Source organism: Anopheles coluzzii, chromosome 2 (genome assembly GCF_943734685.1).
Source record: "Anopheles coluzzii chromosome 2, AcolN3, whole genome shotgun sequence".
In the NCBI taxonomy this organism is placed as follows: domain Eukaryota; kingdom Metazoa; phylum Arthropoda; class Insecta; order Diptera; family Culicidae; genus Anopheles; species Anopheles coluzzii.
Window position 1 is genome coordinate 2712437 of NC_064670.1, and position 21410 is coordinate 2733846.

At 49.0% G+C, this 21410-nt stretch overlaps 1 protein-coding gene across 1 annotated transcript; it reads right to left on the minus strand.

Moving 5' to 3' along the window:
* Positions 1 to 537: 537 nt before the first annotated feature.
* LOC120951504 (opioid-binding protein/cell adhesion molecule homolog) lies at positions 538 to 18009 on the minus strand. Its single transcript, XM_049606008.1, has 8 exons — positions 16413 to 18009; positions 4280 to 4410; positions 3973 to 4180; positions 3717 to 3887; positions 2673 to 2801; positions 2231 to 2593; positions 2011 to 2151; positions 538 to 1533 (listed from the first exon to the last, which is right to left on the minus strand). Exons 1-8 carry the CDS (start codon positions 16564 to 16566, stop codon positions 1037 to 1039), a joined length of 1794 nt encoding a protein of 597 aa, XP_049461965.1. The 5' UTR covers positions 16567 to 18009; the 3' UTR covers positions 538 to 1036.
* Positions 18010 to 21410: the final 3401 nt, after the last annotated feature.

Consider the following 21410-nt stretch of genomic DNA (forward strand, 5'->3'; position numbering starts at 1 on the left):
GACAAAGATTAATTTATTGCCCCTGCAAGTTTGTCGTTCATCAAAGCGAGAAAAATGGCTACCAACCAACCAACACACCAACAGGCGACTGCGACGAGGACGACGATGAAGGTGAACGGTACTAAAGTTGCTCCTATCCTGCCCACGTTGCCATGGCAGCATACACATACACACACACACAAACGCAACCGTCTCTCGGTCTGTCTCTTGATCACTTGATTTCTCAACTTTGACAAGCAGCATGTCAGCAAGTGCTGTTTACACCGTTTGTTGTTTCAGTTTCTGTGATCCTGCTCTTCTTCGTTTTTGTTTTCTTTATTGATTAGTACTTTCTGATGGGCGCCCTGGCCCGGTGTGTTTGTGTTTTGTGTGTGTCTTGTTTCATTACTTTTCCTAACCTTGCCTAACGGGCGTTTCGGCACTGCCTGACAACACATCTGTCAACTAGGGGTGTGTGTGTGTGTGATACGGTTCCTCTGCTGGCTATTGCAATTTATTACTGGAAGTATTTGCTTAATATGTACATCGTAACATGCTCCCCCCCCCCCTTTTGCACTGGGGAGGAAGGAGTCTCCATTTTGCTTTTGTGGGAGATACTTTCTTTCCCTTACTCCCATCACCGGGTCTCCCTGGGGCCCATTTATGGGGGTCCTCTTTCGATGCCGTGCCCCACTTTGTATTCTGCTTCATTTGCTACATGCATCCTTCACTCGTTCGGGGTACACCGTTCTGCTTATTTGATCTATTCTATACTTGTGCTGGGACCTTTTTTTGGGGAACAGACGACAGTCACATCGAGCGCCACTTTTGGGTATTGAGGATATTGAGGGAAGGAAAAAAGGGTGCCACGAGGGAAGGTCGTTGTTTTCTGATTAATCCTAGCAAATTAGAAAACAACATTACCTTCGTTACCTCTTTCGCAACGGTCGACGGGCGGCAGCAGCACCGGCAGCATCGCTGTCGTCAGGTTGCTGCCGTTGCCGTCTTGCAGGGACGCTGTATCCGGCGGTGACAGATGGCACCCGTACCGGTCGTCTCACAGGGCGCACGGCGGCGCATGGCGGAAGACGAGATCGGGCGAGATTTTCTCCTTCGGCTTGCGGCCGATCAGCAGCAGCAGCAGAAAAAGTGTAATCCAGGGAAGATAGATTTGAAAGTAGCGAAAAAAGGACACACAGGACAGGGCTGTCACGATCAAAATGCTCATAAATCTATCCTCCAGCCCCAGGGCCAGGGGCCGGAGCGTACCGCCGAGCGTACCGGCCGTCCAGCGGCCACCGAGCAGCGCCACGGTGGAGGGTGGTGAGGCCGCCGACGAGGCCGCTGATGATCCGTGCGAGTTGGCCGACGAGGAGGAGGAGGAGGACGATGCGGACGAGGACGACGAGGAGGACGATTTGGAGTAGGCCGTCAGCTGCGGATAGTTGATGTAGGTCTCACCGTTCGCCCCGTACTCGACGAAGGCCGGCGAGTAGGTGATGTACTCGATGATGAGTCCGGTCGGCGGGTAGGGCGTCGTGTCGTACGGTGGCCCTGGCGAAAATGGATCGGTTCGGGTGCAGAGCGGCAGGAGAGAAGGAAGAAAAAAAATAAAATGGCATCATTACACGGCGAAGAAGGTGTTCGTGTCAGGTGTTGGGAGTGCACGGAACCGTATCCGACACGGGGAATCGTTCGACCTGTGACTTTTCCAGTGACAAAGCACAGTGCCGTTCACGGTGGGAGAGTAATTGGGCAAAATTCTGGTACTTCTACTAAAATCAACACCAAAAAAAAACATAGTCACTGATAAGAGCAGGTAAATTTTAAATTTAATATCTAGAAACACTAACAAAACCCACACACCATGATAAAGTGGAGTTTAGAAAAGTTTCCATCCGGTTTTTGTTTTCTCTGTATGCGGGTGTGTGTGTCTATGGGCGGTCGGAAAAGTACATTCATCATTCGGCGTGGTGCGCACAGGTGTAAACGGGCGGCAATAAAGGGCACACAAACTTTGGAAGTACTTACTCGGGCCCATTAGTGTAGTTCTTCGGCGCGGGGGCGTCGGTGGTGGTGGCGGTGCAGGGGTGGTGGTGGTCGTAGTCGTTGTCGTCGTAGTCGTAGTGGTCGTCGTTGTCGTGGTGGTGGTCGTCGTAGGTCTTTTAATCTCTGCAATTTGGAACGATGGATGCACGAAAGTCAATCGATTAGACACGCAGACAGAAAGGACGTACGCCCAGATACGTACCGTACAGCCGAATCGTTCGGTTTGCCTTGCCGAAAGCGTTCGATGATATGCACATGTAGCTGCCGGCGTCCGCCACCGAGAAGCTACGAATCCGGAGCGTCATCTTGGCCGCGTATAGGCTGCCGAAATGTTGCTCCCGGATCTCGTACCGATCGCCGTTCAGCATCACCTCCTGGTGGTGGTGGTTGTAGCTTTCCGCGCTGGACGTGGACCCGAGGCTGCTGCCCGTGTTGCGGCCGCCCTTCGCCACCTTCGTCCAGTAGTTGACCGAGCGGGGAAATGACTCTACCTCGCACTCCAGCTCCACGTCCGATTCTTCGTACGCGCCCAGCAGCGTCTTTGATGTTGTCACATTTGGTGGAACTTTACAATACAACCGGGGAACAAAGGGGAGGAATTAGACAAAGGTGTCGGAGCTCTGTGGGCGATTGGGACGACTTACAATGCACGTTGAGATAGACACGCTTGCTAACGGCGGGTGGAACTTCGTTCGAGGCGATACACAGATATGCACCCATCTGCTTCCGGCTGACGTGGGTCAGGTTCAGGAAGATGCCAACATGCTGATCGACTGTCGGGAGTGTATGCAACCGATCGGAATAGATTCGATTGAACAATTCATAAAAGAGAGAGAGAGAGGGGGATAGAATAAAGAAATCAGTACGCAGTTTCTATGCTCAACGGTTCCAACCCAGAAACACGGGAGGTAAACAGAAACGACTTTGGCAATAAATAAATATCTCATCCAACCCAAATCAACTTGTTGCGTAAGTTTGTGCGTTATGTATCCCAATAAAAAAAGGTTCTGCTGATGGACGGAGATTTCTTCCTTTCTGTACATCATCGGGTGCAAAACAAATTTCAGTTACAGTTTGATTGCTTCGGGTGGTTGGAACGGGAAACCGGTAAATAATAAAAATAAACGATAAAGATCACTGATAAGGCACGATGATGGAAGACGGGAGAGTGATGCAAAACCTTGAGGTGAGGTAAAAATTTATGGAGAATATTATTGGACGGCCCCGCAATTTGGGGTTAAAGCAGTGGCAGTATTACGAAAGATTGGTCATAAATCAACCGGCATCGTCGGTCGGTAAAGTCGAAGAGACATAACCGATGTCTTGGGCAAGTAGGGCCGAAGTAGGGCCGATGGTGTGGCGTGCGGTAGGGATGTTGTTGCTTCGTTGATGGATCGTAAACTTCATGGGAAAAGGATTGAAGAAAGCCTGTTTAATGTCTGTTAGGGGCTTTTACCGACAGCTGCCGAGTTTCGCAGTGGGATGGTTGAGTGTGTTTCTAAGCACTGCAAGCCATTTCCTGTACGGCCGCTTTCCATGGAACAATCTGCCCGACATGACACCGATTGTTTAAACCGATTGATTGTGTACCATTGTGTAGTGAGTAGTGAGTTTACACCGAGCAAACAAGTGTGTTGCTGACGAAGTTGATTTCGTGATGTGATACCGGACACAGGTTACACACTTACCCTTGCGTGTGTCGGTTCCGTTCCGGAGAAGATAGAGCGGATTGCCATCGTCCCGCCGCCAGGTGACTTTCGGTGCCGGATGTCCGGTGGCGCGGCAGTAGAACGTCGCATTGCCACCTTCACGTACTGTCAGATCCGAGGAAGATTGTTCGTCCGATATATCCGGCGGCACTGTACGGAGGGTAATTGATGTAAGTTACCGTGGAGAACACACACACACACATACACACAACACTCAATACTGGCCGTTACTTACGCTGTACATCGACACAGCCTACTTGCTTCTGCAGCGGAGTGACGTTTATTTGACACATGTAGCAACCGCGGTCGGATTCGCGCACGTTGCGTATCTTCAGCCGCCAGACATCACGCTCCTCCTGCGTCACGCTGTAGCGTGAATTGTGCGTCACAACCCGTCCCTGGAGCGCCAGGACTGTCTGGTCGGAGGCTCGCATCCAGCCGACCTGTCGAACGAAGAAAACAGCATGCCGAAAGGGGCCCGTCGTCTCGTTAGCAATTCGGTGCGGTCTCGTGTTGAGCTGGGCAGACGGACAGCAACTTACCTTGTAGGCACCTAAATTTTGTACAATGCAACTGAGCGTCGCCTCTCTACCTATAGGAACTGTCACGTTCTCGATTGGGCTTGCGAAGCTCGGCTTCAGTTCCTGCTCGTTACCTCGCGTTTCGGGATTTCCTGCGGAAAAAAAGGGAAATGAGACAAAAACATGCGTCAAACGCTGCGTACAAAAAGGTCGTACTGCACGGTACTAATGAAGCAATCACAACCCAATGCCTCGCAGCACCGTGTAACAGCCATTTATTTCCGCACACGAAAACCTGTAACGTATGGAAAATGGTTACGAACGTCTAATTTTTCATATTCATCGCTCGGCGTGTGTGTGTGTGCGAGTTTGTTTGATGGTAGAAAAACGGGGAAAAACTCCACGATCCCTGACAAAAAGGACGAAAATAAAAAGCTCAGCTCGCCCACAGTGAATAGTATTTATTTTTTGCGTCCGTTGGGAAGGCAATGGAATGCAATTGGATTTTTCCATTTCAATTTGGGTAGCGCTTTTTTCTCACGCCCACCAAAAACACGTGTTCCCCCCGTATAACGTGTGACGCGGGTATTTGCGGGGCGTTGACAAAAAATTCCCACAGCGTTCGCGAAAAACTGATTGCAAAGTTTGTAAACCGACGTGTACTAACACAAATACAAACACACACACACACAATCACACAAAAAAGGTGCAGATCACATGCCCGGATTCGCGGTCACAGCCGTCAAACTCAGTAAATCTGCTCACCGTCGCACCGACTAGCGGAAACTTTTGGTACGAAACGGAAAGTTCAAGAATTGGGTATGAGGAAGAGAATGGATGGATGGGCCACACTCCGATCGTCCCCCCCCCATGACCCCGTCCAATATGTTAGAGAGAATGGCGGGGCGAAAGTTGTGTTTTTCGATCCCCAGCCCAGTCTGGTCTGTCTCGTGCGCCATCGGTTGCTGGTGACAGTTTACAATGCCCCCGCACCAATCGCCCTCTGGTGGCAGCCATGGGGCGGACAAGAAGGTTGCTGATTGTTACGAACCGTGTCCGGAAACATGCACCAAACCTTCCGGAATGGCGTGGCAAACATGGCGTTTTGGAGTGGAACGGTTGGTTGGGATTTTTCCGCGTTCGCCTGGGTGTTGATTTTTCCGACGGCGCGCTGTTCGCTCAGCCCCCCGTGTGGGTCGACCCATATTTGTGTGTGTGTATTTTCGGGGAACATTTTCCGAGGGACCAACATGACCACACTCGCAAGTACGATACACACGTGCAGCGCAAACATAAAGGCACCGAACCGGACCAAAGCCCGGTGGCTTCCAGCAGCGTTTTGGGGAAAATAGCCAAACCCGACCAGAGAAACAGAAAGAGAAAGATAATAAACAGAAACCGGCCGGAGTAGCCAAAATGCAAATGGTGGAAAATTACAGTTTAATTGTTGTATATGTACCGCCCCGGTCAGCGGTACCAGCTGGCCGCTTGTTCGCGCTGTTTTGCTGTCTTTTTTTCGTTAGGGAGGGGTTTCGGTTTGTAACCGAGTTCTGGTTTTGTATCCTACGGGCGCGCGCTAGGGTCTAGGTTTTGTTTGCGAAAATAACGGACAAACACACACGCACACAGAACCGAATCCAACCAGCTTCAACAACATCAACCAACCGTTTCAACTCGTTCTTTTCGACGGGGGAGGAGACTCGTTCTTTTTGTGTTATTTTGTACCATTTTTTTGCACCTCTCGTTGCTTGACTGTTGCTACTTCCAATCTGCCACCAGTTCGAGGAAGGTCGCCTTCCGGCGCTCCCCCAAAGGGTCCGTGCCTTTATTTTATTTCACTGGCTTTTTATTTTACTTTCGCGTCAAATCGTGTCGCGCTTCGCCGAATCCTCGGAATCCAGAAGCCGCGGCGGCGGTAAACTCTCGGAAGTAAATCGCTTGAAAATGGGCCCAGTTTAATGCTTACGGGGGTCCGTGGTCTCTGCTTTGTGTGTTTGTTGTTTAACCTTTGATGAAATGACCCACCGTTACGTCCTTTTTTTGTTGTTTTGTTTTGTACTATTTGTTTTATGTTTCGGTTGTTAAATTTCACAGCTTAATGAGAGGAAAGCGCCCACTAACATGCCAACCACACACAAACACAGGCACACACACACAATCACACATCAGCAAGCGGGCAGAACAAACAACCCACAGGCGCAAATGTGAGAAAAAGTGAATATAATGCTGGAGAGTTTTTAAAAGGTAATCAAAGGATGAGTTTAATTCCTTCCGAACTCAAAATTGGCTGTACACTTGTGTTCGTTGACCCTTTTGTTTTCGGTTGTACGACTGTTCTCCTTTTAATTGTGTATCATTTACATTCTCTTTTTTCCGATGCCAAAATTAACGTGCTATCACAGGCACGGGGGGGAATTAAGAACATACACGCACATGTCCGCCCACCCGTGGGGGACAGTTTTGTTTGCTATTGGTATTTGCCTGTGTTTGTGTGTGCTTGCCTGCTTGCTTGCCATCGTTTCGATTGTTGATTGTTGTGAAATTTTCACCATCGCTTATTTCTCCACACCTGTGACTCCTGTGGCGGGTGGTGGTGGGTGGAAATGCCACCGCTGGCTTCTGTGCAATTTGTGAGTCAATACAGTCAGCTTCGGCGCTGCAACATCAGCAGCCCGCAGGCGAAAGGATGGTAGGGGATGTGGTATAATGTTCGCAAAATATAAATCATCGCATCGCAAATCGAATATCGAATATTTATATGTGTGGGCAATAAATTCATGAGCAGCACGTAAATTATCATTGTTCTTCGGCGCGTCCTTCTTCGAACAGGTTCGCTCGCAGCACAGCTTCATCTCGCTTCTTTCTTTTCTCCGTTCCATAACGCTGGGATCCATGAGGGGTAGTGTGGTGGTAGTGGTGGGCGAACAGCAAGAAATGGAAATAAGACACGAAAAATCAATTTCCAAGCACACCTATCTGAATTCCTTCTATTTCACTGCCTTACAATGCCTTTTCCACCAGAGGGATGAGATATGTTCTGTTCTCCGTTTAAATTGAAAATATCCTCAGCCAAGGATTAAAAAAACACGGTGCACCCAGGAATGCACTTCTGGCATGCTGAATGCAATCTAACGGGCTCTTGCAACTGTGCCTACCTCAACCCATACCATCCACTGCTCACTGTCCCGCGGTGAGATAAGCCGTAAATTACAAATTATTGCACATGGAAGGAAAGAAATTCCATTCCCCAGCTTCTACTACATACCTTTCTTTTGGGGGTTCCACAAGGCGAAATACTGAACCCCCTGCTTTGGTGCTATTAGCTCGCAGTTAATCGATGTGCTAAACGTTTGTGATCGTGATTCATTACGGGGCAAGCGAGCAATGGAAAGGCAGACATTTTTGGAATTCGACGCTTTGGCTTTCCGCACACATAAAGAATACTGCTTGAAATGCTTTTCTTCCGCGGCATCCTCGGAATTGCTAATCGATTCGTCGTTTACGAATGGATTATTAGCTTGCTATTACGTGAGTACGTGAGAGGAAAAGTGATCTCGCTGTGTTCTTGGTAGGAAATTGACTGCTTGCGAATCGAAAGGGACACAAAGAAAGCGGCGATTTAATAGACGCTTTCTGAGAGGAAAAAGCCATTTAATCAGACATTTTTGGTGATCTTTTGCACTGGAAGAGATTAACACTTCCCCCGCAGTCTAGCGCCTCACATCTCTATTAATGATTATCTCTCCCTTTATCCCATAAAACCGTTCACATTCATTAATCAAGCTTAAAATTCAATCCAAAGAAGAGAACAGTCGCATCGACAGGGCAAGCTTATCACCGTGACAAAACGAATGCCATCTAAATATGTTAAAGAAAGCCCGAGCCTGTGTTTCGACCTTATTTTTCCCCCTCACTGCAGCTCCAGCAAACACCCCAAACACAGGGGGAGGGAAAGGAAATAATAACGAAACAAAACAAACCGTCCAAAGCGCACCAACTTGAGCAGTTGCCATAAATTGTGCGCCACCCAAATCCCGTTGCGAGACGCGCAAATTGCCCTCCATCACTCTAATAACGATCGATTGGCTGTGGCGTGGAGAGAGGGGGAGAGAGAGCATGTGCGAGTGGGGACAAAAATGAAGCCCGCCGCAAGATACAAATTGTACGCTACACGAGCGAAAAGTGCTGACTCCGCCGTGCGCTCCCATGGCAACGGAGGACGCAGCGTGGAAAGATAAATCAGCCCTTGCGCAGGACTCACAGCACAGCACAGCGCACACACGGTACACTGGAATAGCTTCAGGAGCTTGGGAAATTTATTGGTTTTACTACTTGGTTTGGTTTGGTTTTTTTTTTGTTTTGTTCCTTGCTCGAATCGGGATAAACACACTCGCCCTTTCCCTCGGGCAAGTTGTTGTCGTTCGTTGTCGTCGTCGTCGTCGTCGTCGTTTCGGTAAGCGATCTGCCCTTCTTAAGGGATGGAATTTTTCAATCAACGATTTACACTCTCTAATCCCGCTTCCGGTTGGCCCGTCTGCCTGCCTGCCCGCGCCCCGCCCGAAGCTGTGTTCCTGCTGGGAAAAGCGTTCCTTTTGGACAGGAAACGATGGCCTACCATTAACCGAAGCATTCAATAATGACCAATTTCCTCCATTTTCCGCTGACTATTGTAAATGGTCGTTCGCTCCGGGGTGAAAGTTGGTTGTTGTTGTTGTTTTTTCTTGCGTCCTACTTTCTCCCAAAAAGGCTCCCGTCAGCGGTAGTTTAGTTCCCGGTTTGAGATGGGGTTTTCGGGGTAAATTGGTGGTCAACCAAAACACACCAGCGATGAAGGGAGGGCTAGCAGGGCTGTTTAACTCATTTTTCTGCTTTCCGGTCAATCAAGCTCGAGGGTTGCTATGGCACGATGATCACAACCGCAGCAGTCCGAATTTCAAGCGGAAATTTACTTTTACTTGCGACTTGTGATGCTGCCAGCAATACTCCATTCGATAGCCGTTGATGGAGTCTTTTGTGGAGTCTTTTGGGGTTTTGAACATCAACATCCTACCCGCCAGGGTGTCATGTGACGGAGGGAAAGAACGTTCCAATAATTCGATTTCTTTCTCCTTACAAAAACCACGGCCAACACTTCATTTTAATTCAAAGGGATGTTTCATTGGTCACTGTCGGAGACAAGCAAAGCCTCACTCAAGGTGATGATTTGAATGACCGGTAACCGATATTCATACGACCCGGTGGTGTGCCCGTTCGGTTTACTGTCCAGCTCGAATCTCCTTCGCAAAGCACCCACGCCGAGGTCTGCTATTTCCTGTGCGCGCATCAGTTCGTTTCGACACCGGAAATGAAAATTGAAGCCCAATATCAATCGGCCCCGTACCGTACCTACGAAACACCGATCAGGTAAACCGACTGCACACTCGAACGCGCACACCGGTATGATGCGTTTGCGGGACACCGGAAAATGCTCCCCTGCAGCTTCCTCCACAACAATTGTGCCAGAGAAGAGGGGGCGGATTTGTGAAATCTCAAATCCGATCCCGGAATCCCGGGTTTGTCGCCGGGGTGAGTGCTCCATTTTCAGCTGCACTGTGAAAATGAACTGTCCTTTCGTGTGATGGCGCCTATGTTTCGGGTTTAGGGAGGTCCCAAAATGTTATGCTCCATAATTCGGGCCGGGCCAGATGTTACCAACATAGCAGAAAGGTGCCTCTCCTCTTTGCTACTCTGTCTTGCTCGCTTGCTTTGAAAAACATTGATGTATCCGTTCCACCTCCGATGCAAGCCAACCGATAGCAGTGCACACGGAGGCTTGGGAACTGTTGGGACAACTACTGCAGCTGCTGCTGCTGCTACTGCCTGCTACTGTTGCAAAGTAATCGAAGCGTTCAACCAAACACGAAACCGAGTGGCGAAACCGACTCGTTCGACAATACTACAGTGTTCCTTCCTTCTTTGGTGGTTACGGACACGCCGGTACCGCTTGGCACTTACACCACAGGGGCCACCACCGCCATGGAGTAGAGTATCCATTCTGTTCGATACTTTTCCGATGCACCTGGCCGGCACAAATGCGATGCAGCTTGAGCTTGCATCATTATTCCAAGCACTGCACAGCTACAAAACGGAAGCTGCTTGTGTGAGTGGATGTGTTAGGTAGGTCTCCCTTCTTCACCTCCCCCCCCCGCGCTCCCTGTTGCAGTTCAATTTGTAACTGAATATGTTTTTATTGCGCACAAAACCTTCCCACTTCCCGATAAGTACGTTCGTACCACACACCCAGCGCCCAGCAACACTTACAGACTTACACAGAGCTGTTGCATAAAGCATTTTACTGTACCGTTGTCGGAAGCAATTGATTGTATCGGTTGCAACGATAAAAACTCTCCCATGCATTCGTAATCTTCACTGGAGCTTTATTTTAATTGGATGAGGAAAGGAAATCGACCACAGTGAAGAAGGGGGACATTGAAAAATGCATCTTTGCTATTGCCTTTTTTATACGAAACCGCTCTTCTGCTGAAGATACCCAACCAACAAAGGGCAAATCTTGCTTCATTCTGCTTCATGGGCGCCACAAACCCGCCGGCACAACGGTTCCATTTTTGTACAGAATCCATCATCCAGTAAATTTAAACGCAATCGTGCATCACAGTATCCTCCGCCGGAAGCCAGCGCTTCCTTCAAGCGATTTCAAAAGCATTTCCCCCTGGCGGCGTGGAATAAAAAGGGGAGAATAAAAAGCAACACAAGAACTGCCAGGAGCCTCTTGTCGGCCGCAAAGCAATGGCCACAATTCTCCAAGCTCATTAAACACAATACACCCGAGCCCGGGCGAACGGCTCTCTGCGCTGCCATCCTGGGAGGACGGTTTTGATCGGTGGAAAATGAATTACTTCACTCGCTAAATACCGATGGGGATCGGTAAACGTAATGAGTTTCAGATACTTGCCTTCTTTCTACAGCACCGCACCCAGCGCAACAAGGTGATGGAAGATGGCAGTAGCGATCAATCATTTGTAGTAAAGGAGGTTAAAACTGTGGCGAAGAGAATTAATCTTCGTTTGCATGGAAGCTTTTATTCTGTTAGCGAGAAACACACATTACCCGTTAGATGAAGTTAGATTGAGAGAAAGGGCGGCAAAAATAGAGCAAAACAAGTGTGCAATTTAATAGACCAACAAACAAATCGTTTTAAATCTTATCGATGGCGAGGCGAGAGCGGTGCTCATCTGGCGCTGCTTTGCGTTGGTTGAGCAAATTTGGTCAATTCCCTTGCGATTTCGTAGAAATGCTCGGAGATTTGCATTCATTTCATGCTAAACTCCCACCACCAACAACGGCTGGGAGGAGTCGTTCGGGATAAAGTTTGGTAGACTCTAAGGCACCCAGAATGCAGGGTTTTATTGTAAGCAGCATTTTGCTTTTAAAGCATTGTTTCAAATAGATGATTTTCATCAAATTCTCTATCAACCTGTTCGCTGTTGCCAACCATGCTCTAGTCACCCGTAAGCTACTGCAGAAAGGCTTCACTATTAGGCCGTGAAACCCTGTAAAATCCCTCCCTGTAAGAACAGTTTCTGCTCTTAGGAAAAGCTGGCAGTGCCTCCCAGGCACACCGATTGTAAACAGCGATAAAAATCCTTTCCACCGCTAGACCGTGACGAATTAGAAAGCAAAGAAAGCGGCACTGGGACCGGGCGCGAACCACGAACGCCACCATCATCCCACCCTCTCCCGCGCTCACCGACATGCTCGTAGTAATGTAGCGAGATTTTTGTTCGCCCGCCGAACAGAGCCGACGAACGGTTGAATGAGTTTTTATTTGAATTTACATAATTATTATCGAGCCGCACACAGACCAGGACCAGAGACGCAAAGGCTTGCCGAAGCCGGGCAGACAAAACGCTTGAGAGCTTACGCTGAAGCTACTCACGCTGAAAGAGGGGACGAGCGGGAGCGGGCGAAGCCTTTTAAAGGTGTCTCGTGGCAAAAAGTTGCAACATAATTCAAATAAAACACCCTCTAAATTAGTGCCCACAGACTTCTGCCCGACCAGGCGGCCCCTTTTCCCGTATTCCTTACGCCGTAACAAGTCCTTTGGCGGGTCCTTAGCTTTCGGAATGACTTGTCAACTTGCCATCCAGCCTCATCATCATCTGCCACAACGGCTGTAGCAAAAGCTCATAATCAACTTAACTGCAGACTGGCACTGGGGGTGAGAAAAAATGCGCCACTGAACTTTAAGTTTCGTTGCTCAACTACGTCAACGGGGTTAATTTTACTGCAGTGAAGCAACGAAAGCGACGGCTAATTGAGAAACGTTCGTAAGGGGGAAAAACCCCACGACAGTGATGGCGGTGACGATTCTGTTTTGAAAAGCACACCGGCGGCGGCACACTGAACCACTTATGCAAATGAGCAACCGTTAGTGAATGAACAGGCCACGGACCTTCGAGTGTTGTCGGTGCGATGGGAATGCTCCAGTCGAGCTCGACGTTCGGGGAACTGGTTGTAAGATGCATTCTTCTTCCGCCTGGGCTGCTATATCTGGCGGTCCTAATTTGGTCGTAACAGTCTTATCGAACGACTTTATTTCCGCTGGGACCAGACAAACCAGGGTTCTTCGCGGACCGCTACTAACAAGGATCAAATGATCACCGTTGGTGGTCGGCCGGCTTTTCGCCTCAATGCCTCAATAACTTATGCAACATAATCGCTTATGTGATTTGGAGGTGCCGTGTGCCGGGGCCTGTTGCCTTTGAGAAGCCCCGTAAAGACACGTTCTGTCCAGGAAACTGTCTAACTTTCCAGCACGAAAAAAGAGGAAAAACAGAAAAAAACCCACAAATTATTTCTCAGAAATTGTAAAACAAAAGATAACATTAACTGACGGTATCTAAGCTGCCCTTTTTCGCTCTTCATCCCCACCTTCACCCTTAAACAGAGACCTTCAGCAACGCTGGGTTTTGTGCTTTAAAATGGCGCTTATTGGGTTGTATCAATAATGCACCACCACCACCACCACCATCGCCATCATCATCCGGGTATGTTGCGCGTGCGAGCGGGAACCACCCACAAACAAATGCCAAACTTTCCACATCCGTAAGCCGCTTCCGTATTCGCCTCGGTGGGCGATAAAGTTTTGCTCTATTGCTTTTCGCTTCAATGCTTCGCACACCCGCCAGCCCCCCCGAAAGCACGTTGGCCACTTTTATGTGCCCTTCTTGCTTGTGCTCGAGCCCCATGCTCACCCCCCCTGCAAAATGAGGTTGTTCAAGCATTAGCGGAAAGCATTCGTGAATGTGTGTATTCGATGCGTGTGAGCAGGGAACGCTGAAGAGGATTTTCCCCGTCGAGTTCCTGTGCCCTGTTCTCTCCACTGCACACACACACACACACACACACGAGCGCACGTTTAAGCATTATTGGCTTTTGTTCGGCAAATCTCTCGGAATCGCTATTGATCCCGGTTTAAGGACCGGCTGGCGGAGCGAACGCTCCTCGATAGCGAACGCAAAGCTGGGAGGGAAAACTGAAAGGAAAACTACTTCCCCAATTGCCTCGCCACTTCGACCAAACGGGAACGGGGGGATGTTTTTCTTTCTATTCGAATGCCTCCGGAAGGACATATTCCAGCTGCTGCTGCTGCTGCTGCCGCCCTTTTCAACACAGTCTTGCGGTCGATCCTCGTTCAGTTCGAGGAAATCCACTCACCCACTTCTCGGTCCACTCGCTCGGTCACGGTCACGGGTGTATTTTTTCCGCTCCACCATCTGTCGGCATGCTGTGGCAGCAGAAAAAGGATTCGCTGGTCCTTTTGCAAAACCATCCCCCTACCCCTAGCCCTTTTGGCAGGTCAACCCAAGCGACCGACCAAGCATAAGAAAGCACACAAGAAAAAGGGTCCACACCGGCTGTATGGATCTGCAAGATCGATGTATTTGAATGGTACCGGGAGCTTGTACGAATCAAAGCGCTAAACGGATAGGCGCGCCTGAAAAAAACATTCAACATAACATCCATGTGTATGTGTGTGTGTGTGTGTGTGTGTGTGTGTGTGTGTGTGTGTGTGTGTGTGTGTGTGTGTTTGGCACGTTTGGAATAGGACAAGGGCAGCATACCAACAAAAAAAGGCGTCCCGAACACATCCAGGGATATAACAAAAGGGAAAGGAAATGAAATAACTAAAATTGATCCGAAGCAGCCCAGAAAAACATGATTGATGGATTGTCATTTTCTATCATTGCACTTGCACAAAGATCGTGTTTTTTTATGGGGGGGGGGGAGATTTATTTGACCGTGTTTGGGTGTGGGTGTATGTGTTTTCCCTTTGAAGCACCAAACAACATTGTCCGACTGTCCAAAACCTAACTAAAACCTCGCCATATGCACAGGACCCGCTCTATCTCTCTCTCTCTCTCTCTCTCTCTCCACTCACATAAATTGAACGACACTCAATAAGCAATGGAGCAGGGAAGGGCAACGGAAGCTCCTGGAGGGCATAAATTCTCATTCAATTTTAGCACTCATTGGCTGCCCTGCTTCGAGCGTCTAAGCGTTTGCATTTGACACGCTTTAGAGAGCTCGCATTCCGACACATGATTGATGGTTCCGATCCGGAGTCATCGTCATCACACTGTTGTCCTGCGCGCACCCAAGTTTCCACACCTAGTCGTGTTTTATTTCCAATACACACACACACAGACACACACAGGTCACACCGCACCCGGCGGTTCGATTGAGCTGTGGAGCGTTTTTGGGGGTGGCTTGGGTAATAATTAATCAACCTATCGGAAGCGTACTTAATCAACACTTGAGGTCAACCGTAAATTATGAACGTGGCTCATCCCGAAACCCGTGTTACCGCAAACGATTGAAACGGAGTATCCTTTTGGGGGCGAGTTCCAGTCCACTTCCTGCCCCTTTGCTCAGTAAGCAGGCCGGTTTTGGGGTCACAAATATCTGCCATCGACCCGGGCATTTATCACTAGGCTGGAGAGGCCAGAGGCTAGTGTTTGTCGTTTGGTTTAATTTACGCATCAGTCGCATCCACTTTTCCGACAAAAAAAAACACCACAACACCACAAAACCAGTCCGTGAATGTATGTGTGGGTACGATATTAAGCTTGGGCTGGTGTTTTTCGGGGTGGAAAATAAATCTTACCCACCAAACACCAAACAAAAAACGAACGCTCCGATGCGACGTTCCTAACGAGAAGAGATATTGTTTTCAATAACGTGGCGCAACAACATGGATGGGTGCAGTTTTTGCTTCGAGCAGTAACCGCCAAAGAGCCAGTAACCAGCAAAAGGGCTTTTCACGCGAAGCTCAGATAACTTGTAATTAAAAAGCATCGCGTTCACACACCACCACGAAAGCACATAATTAAATTCGCCCTGCCTGGTCGGGATTACGCTTTAAGTCGCTTTAATGTACCGCCTCGCCTCGGTCTAATCAGTCTGGTCGTTTAGCTAATCATTTTCCCATTCCTTCCTCTCGTCTCGGGAGAGTCGGGAAAGGAATAAAGCGTTTTGCTGCACATCGTTTTCGTGATTGCGTAAGCTTCTTTAAACTGGAGAGGGTTTGAAATACATTTCAACCGGAAGCGCAAAACGTTCCGGTATTATCACACACACACACGTGAAGCATCTTCACTTCGGGGAAAATCCCTTTTTGCAAGCTTACCCTGTCCCCGCTAGTGCTGGCAAGATGTTGAAAGTCATCACAATCTCACAATATCTTGATTGATCATCAGCTCGATCGATGCAAGAGCATGTGTGTGGAATAATAACGTTCGCCTGCTTTCGTCTGCCCTACTGGTCGAGAGTTCTTAGCACTCTCTCATTCTCTCTCTCTCTCTCTCTCTCTTGCTCTTTTGAATTTCCTTTTCCCAGAATTTAAAGACACGGCACGGCCAGTAACGGGGACACCCGACCTTATCGTCGGGATACTTGTGCTTTGGTAAACTAGTTGGAAATTCCAACGGATTTGCAAACACGTGCTACGTGACCATTTCCGAAACCAAACACACCGTTGGTAGGGAGTGGCTCCGTTCTTCCTCACTAGGGAAAATTCTGTTCCCGTCTTTTTTTTCTCTTTTTCTTCAGCGATTCGATTTCTTTCATCTGTTTCCGTCCCAACAGCACTTACCCTTGACAAACATCGTCAGCAGTCCCAGCCACAGCAATAATCCACCGGCCGGAACTGTTCGCTGTCGAGCGCCGGTTCTGCGGGTCGTAGCCGGTCGGGTGGGCCAGGGCGTCGCCGCCCCACCGGTAGAAGGTCGGCCCGAACCGTCGTACATAATTTCTGCCGCTTTTATACCGATCACGTACACCGAACGAACGAACGGGACGACAACACGCACAGAAACACACACTTGAGATGGTTCGATAGAGAGAAGTTGCAACCCGGAACTTCGATGACTGAGGGTTGGCGAAACTTGTGCCTAGCTGCACGTCCTTCGTTGCTGGGTCGTTCACACTGGGGGGCCGGGGCGGGAAATGTTTCCAAACCACGCAAAAACAACAACAAAACTTAACTATGACGGAACCAGATGGAGAAGCGCTACGATTTGCAAAACCGCCCTTTCGCCCCAAAAACCGTTTGGGATTGGTCGTTTCATAAATTTTGTAAAAATCCACTTTCACCCCACTGCGGCCTTCTCAGCTCGCTCACCCACACTTCACACTTTACACTTTTTCTCGCTGCTGTGTGCTGTTGCTCCGATTTTCGATTTCGTTTGGGCCGATGGGCCAAAAAAGAGCCGGGCGCTCACTACGGCCGCTGCTGTGGAAAATCGTTTTATGAGTCAAGTCGACGACGACCGTCATTTCGGGCGGCTGGTTCGAAGGGGGTATGTCGAGATATGTCTCTACCAGCACGGATCGCCCCACGCTCTCCACACTCCCTGGGGCTCAATCTGGCCGATATCTACGATTCGATACGCATAAGCACTTGCGTTCCGTCGTTAACCCTTTTGGCAGCCAGCGAGCGCACTGCTGTTGTCCTTCGCCTTTATTGGCCATCATATTCGCACATCCTGTGACGTGCGACACGGGTTGTCAAATTCGCACATTCCTATTTCTTCGGAAGGGCGCCGTAAGGCTTGCTCAGTTCACTCTGCTGTTGTCTAGATGAGTGTGTGTGTGTGTTTGTGTTTGTTTAGCAATAATCGTAATAATCATTCGCCCATTGAACTGCAGTGGGCGTGCTACAGAGCAGATTAGAATCGGTACGCCGTTAAGGAAGCGCACAGGCAGTATGGCGGCGAACGTGCGAAGCACCTCACGGATACATCCTGACGCGGCAGTTCAGCGCAGAATTAAGGACGCAGTGCCAGTGCCTGTGTAAGCCTTCCGGCGCACGTACCAACCGATGCGAGCCCACATCACTTTCACCCACGAGAAAGAAAGTGCAAATAGGCCGTTTTATTTACTTAGGCCACACCGCACGCAGTCCGTCAGATGTTGTCAGTATTCTAATAAAATCACCCTTTTGCTTTGCGATAACTTTTTACGACGGGCCCGAGATACGGGTTTTCGCACGCACGCACAAATTGCTAGCTACACTCCACATACTTCTACACACACACAGAGGAAAGCACACGCGTACACAGACAGTAGCGGATGTGGTCGTCCTTGAGGTTTCCGGTGTTGATTCCCCGGGAACCGTGTCTGTGCGTGCAGGAAGCAAGAGTGCGTGCCCGGGCAGTGGCCGCCAGTCTGAAAGCAGAAAGAGAAGAGGTCAGTAAGATAAGGGATACTACTCTTAGCGGATGGGTTTACATCGATTTAAGTAAATTATTTATGCTGCGCTGTCAGAAGCGGTCGCTTGCGCAAATATTGTACATTGCGTAATGCGATATTGGAAAATGATATCCATTCCCTTCGTCCGTTGCTCTGCACGGAAGGGTGTGCCTGCTGTTGTGGTTGTTCATTCTTCCAGTTCCCATTTTCCCCTTCTTTCAGTCTATTTACACTGCCGTTCGGGCTGCTGTTTGACAATCGAGCGAGATTGTTTTCGCAGTAACCGCCGTTTACGCTTTTCTGCGGGCGAAATTACAACAGCCGTTTACAAAGGGTGGTTCGTTCGAAGGCGAATCGAATGGCGTATCGAGAGCACTTTTTGAGAGAAGATTAATTTCACGCTTTCCCTTTTTTTCTTGCTCCAGGCAGAGACGAAGAATCGTGTCTTTGAATGTCACAGGCGGGATGGTTTTCGCTGTCAACATTCCATCCACGCAAGGGTAGAGAGCTTTTTTGTCGTAGGCGAGACACAGACACCGACGATTGCGCCCCAACCAAACGCTACGTAAACCGCGGGCAAGAATCTGTTCTGTTTGTGTTAGCTTCTTAGCAGCGAGCAAGATGTTTATGAGTCGGTGTCGATTTGCTGATTTGAAGTTAATATCAAACGCAACAGCCACAAGTCCATTTGGCAAATTGGAAAACTTTCGCCTCTCGGCGTGTAGCGGATGATCACGGTGGCCCCGTGTGTTTTTGCCCTCCCTGCATGGTTTCCAGTTTCGGGACTTTCCACGCGACCGTCTGCCAATATTGAAGCAAATGAAACATGCAACAGTCGTCGATGTGCGGAGATACGATTCTGGGAGCATGAGTGAAACTTTAACCTTGTAGCTTGAGCTGAAACGCAAAACATGAAGCAGCGTTACGCAGAGGAATGTAATAAGGAGATTCATCACATGGCAGCATTTCTTTTGAACACGAACACGAGCAGAGATCGTTCAACAGCCGTATAACCGGTAGATATTAACATTCCATTAACATTCCTTTTAATGAAACGCTTTCAGCGGAACGAAATGCAAAATCATGGGCCTGCTGCTTTAAGGGAACCGTCTTCTCCTCCTCGCCAAACTCCTCATTACAGCAGTTCGAGCATAAAGGAAGGGAACTGGTCAAGATGCTTAATGCTCTCACCCCTCCTCCGGAGTAGGGGGCATCACTTTCTTGGGGTCACGTTTTACACCTTCTCCGAAAAGAGACCCCCAAAAGACAAAACCATTCACTTCATTCAGTCAGTGAAGCGACCGGGCCGCCTGGGTGGGTTAAACCCGTCCCACACCCCCATTCTTTACATTTATCGCCCATTAGCAAGCAGTTGAAGATTTATGTCCTCTCCCGTACCGGTCACGTTGTCTTTAAGGAGGCTCTAAAAGCTCCGGACGCAACACAACTCAACACCCTTTCGCCCAACCCCAGTCTACCCTGCCAGAACGTAGAGAGACAGTGTGGAAAGCCTTCGAGTTGGAGCCGGAATGTGCTGGAGATGTCGTTAAATTTTAACCTCAAAAAGGCGAACGATACCTAACTCATCCGATGAAAGACATAAACGGAGAAGATGCTTTCGACTGGATTGAGTGCGAGTGGGTGGTTCACGTGGTTCACATTTCGATGCACATGAAAGGTGTATTAATTCCACCAGCTAATCGGTAGCGTCCCCGCCTCGCCTCCTCCGCCCCACCGCTTCCAAAACGATCGATCGTTAAACGGAGGCGGAGAAAGCAGCTTGTGGGCTGTAAAATTTAATTCAAACAATATTTCAATAAAACTTTTCTGCCGCAAATGAGGAGACGGTTTCAAACCGGCGGCGGCTCAGTGGATATGTGTGGAACCGTTCCGAGCACGTATTGAATACGTGCCTTCCTTGCTTTTGGGTGGGTGCTACTTTATTTTTAAGAACTTGGCATGGCTGGAGGCAAAAACCAAACAGGACAACAAAGCGCTCACGATCAGGCTCTTAGAAAATGAAAAGATGAATGCCTAAATTGGCTCTCGACGATGCTGATGAAGACGACGACGACGCTGAATTCCTGCTTTGCTTTTCCTCGAAAGCGCCATGTACGCGGATGGGAAAAATAAAACGCAACTTCCAGGAAAACTGTAAGCAAAGCAGCGTCGGTTGTGCATTTGTCCTCCATTAGGTGGATCTGGCGGGCGTTTTCTTTTTTTTTTACTACCGCTTACAGGTGAACAAAACACAATCCGGTCTAGGCGATGGTATGGAGGGAGAGTGGGTAAAAAGGCAACTACACCACCCGCCGACCGGAGTCGCTTGGTTCCGGTGGTAAATTAAATAATCTAAGACAATTTTGGCTTTCAATTTTGCATTCATTTCAACGCGGAGGCCCCTAGCTTGCTCGCAAACCAGAAATACCGAAATGGCAATTTTCTTCTCCATTTTTACTCAGGTATTTGCTTTGGTAGGATTTCTTACAAAAGTGCTCTTAATAGAGATTTTCTCTCTCTCTCCCGCCCATGCCTGTTTCCCCCACCCCATTTTGCATGACTTTGATCTACGGAAGTGCTGATCTTTTATATTAGTGGCTCAATTTTTCTCTTACACTGGTCACTTTCGCCCGAAACGAGCGACGAACGATGTCGCATCTTCAAAGACTTGGCAACAACGTCCGCAAATTGTTCCCAATTCCCTTTTGCGCTCTTGTCCGATGGGATGCTCTTGGGATGTTAAAAACAACAACAACAACCACAGCAACCAAACCCCCACCCCCCTGTTTGGAGTGTCCCCGCAGAATGCTCAATGTGTCGGAGAGAAAGAACACGCCACGAAGACGGGCACGGGTGCACGCGATGTAAAAGTTTTATGGCTTTCTCTCTTGGCGGCGATTTAAATTAAATTGCGGCGCGATTTCCATCGACCATCGGGGATCAAAACCAGGGGGCCCTCAATCAATGTCTGCCGCGAGAGCTCCACGAGGGGGGTCCATACGAAGTAACCAGCCCGTGTCCACGGCACACAGCACGGGGCGACAGGAAAGTTTCGCTCGCCCCCCTCTGTAAGCCACGAAGAAGAGCGTTCGAGGGGCTGGAAAGGGGTCGGAAAGTTTACATTTTCTTCCACACGCACGCACACACACACACACTTTGTGACCGGATGTCCCTACACAGCGGCACATCACAAAGTAAAAAGGCACAAAGTCGAAAATGGAAAGAATTTCATTATCGTTCCAGGCTACGGTGCGGTGCGTTCGCTTGGTTTGTTTCAATTTTGTTTTCACCCCTTTTTACGCCCATTTTTCCGAAGAATGTTTACTCGGTCGGGAGCGACTTTTCGGTTGCGTCGGCAAATAAAAAAGCTCGTGCCCGGGCAGCAAAAAATCACACCAAA

What these genes read in the sequence shown, in the direction of transcription:
- LOC120951504 (XM_049606008.1), bottom strand. Translation starts at nt 16,566, where the DNA reads ATGTACGACGGTTCGGGCCGACCTTCTACCGGTGGGGCGGCGACGCCC. An exon ending in AGGCTGTGTCGATGTACAGC is followed by an intron (nt 3,888 to 3,972) that starts GTAAGTAACGGC and finishes CCCTCCGTACAG; the next exon opens with TGCCGCCGGATATATCGGAC. An exon ending in CGGAACCGACACACGCAAGG is followed by an intron (nt 2,802 to 3,716) that starts GTAAGTGTGTAA and finishes CACTCCCGACAG; the next exon opens with TCGATCAGCATGTTGGCATC.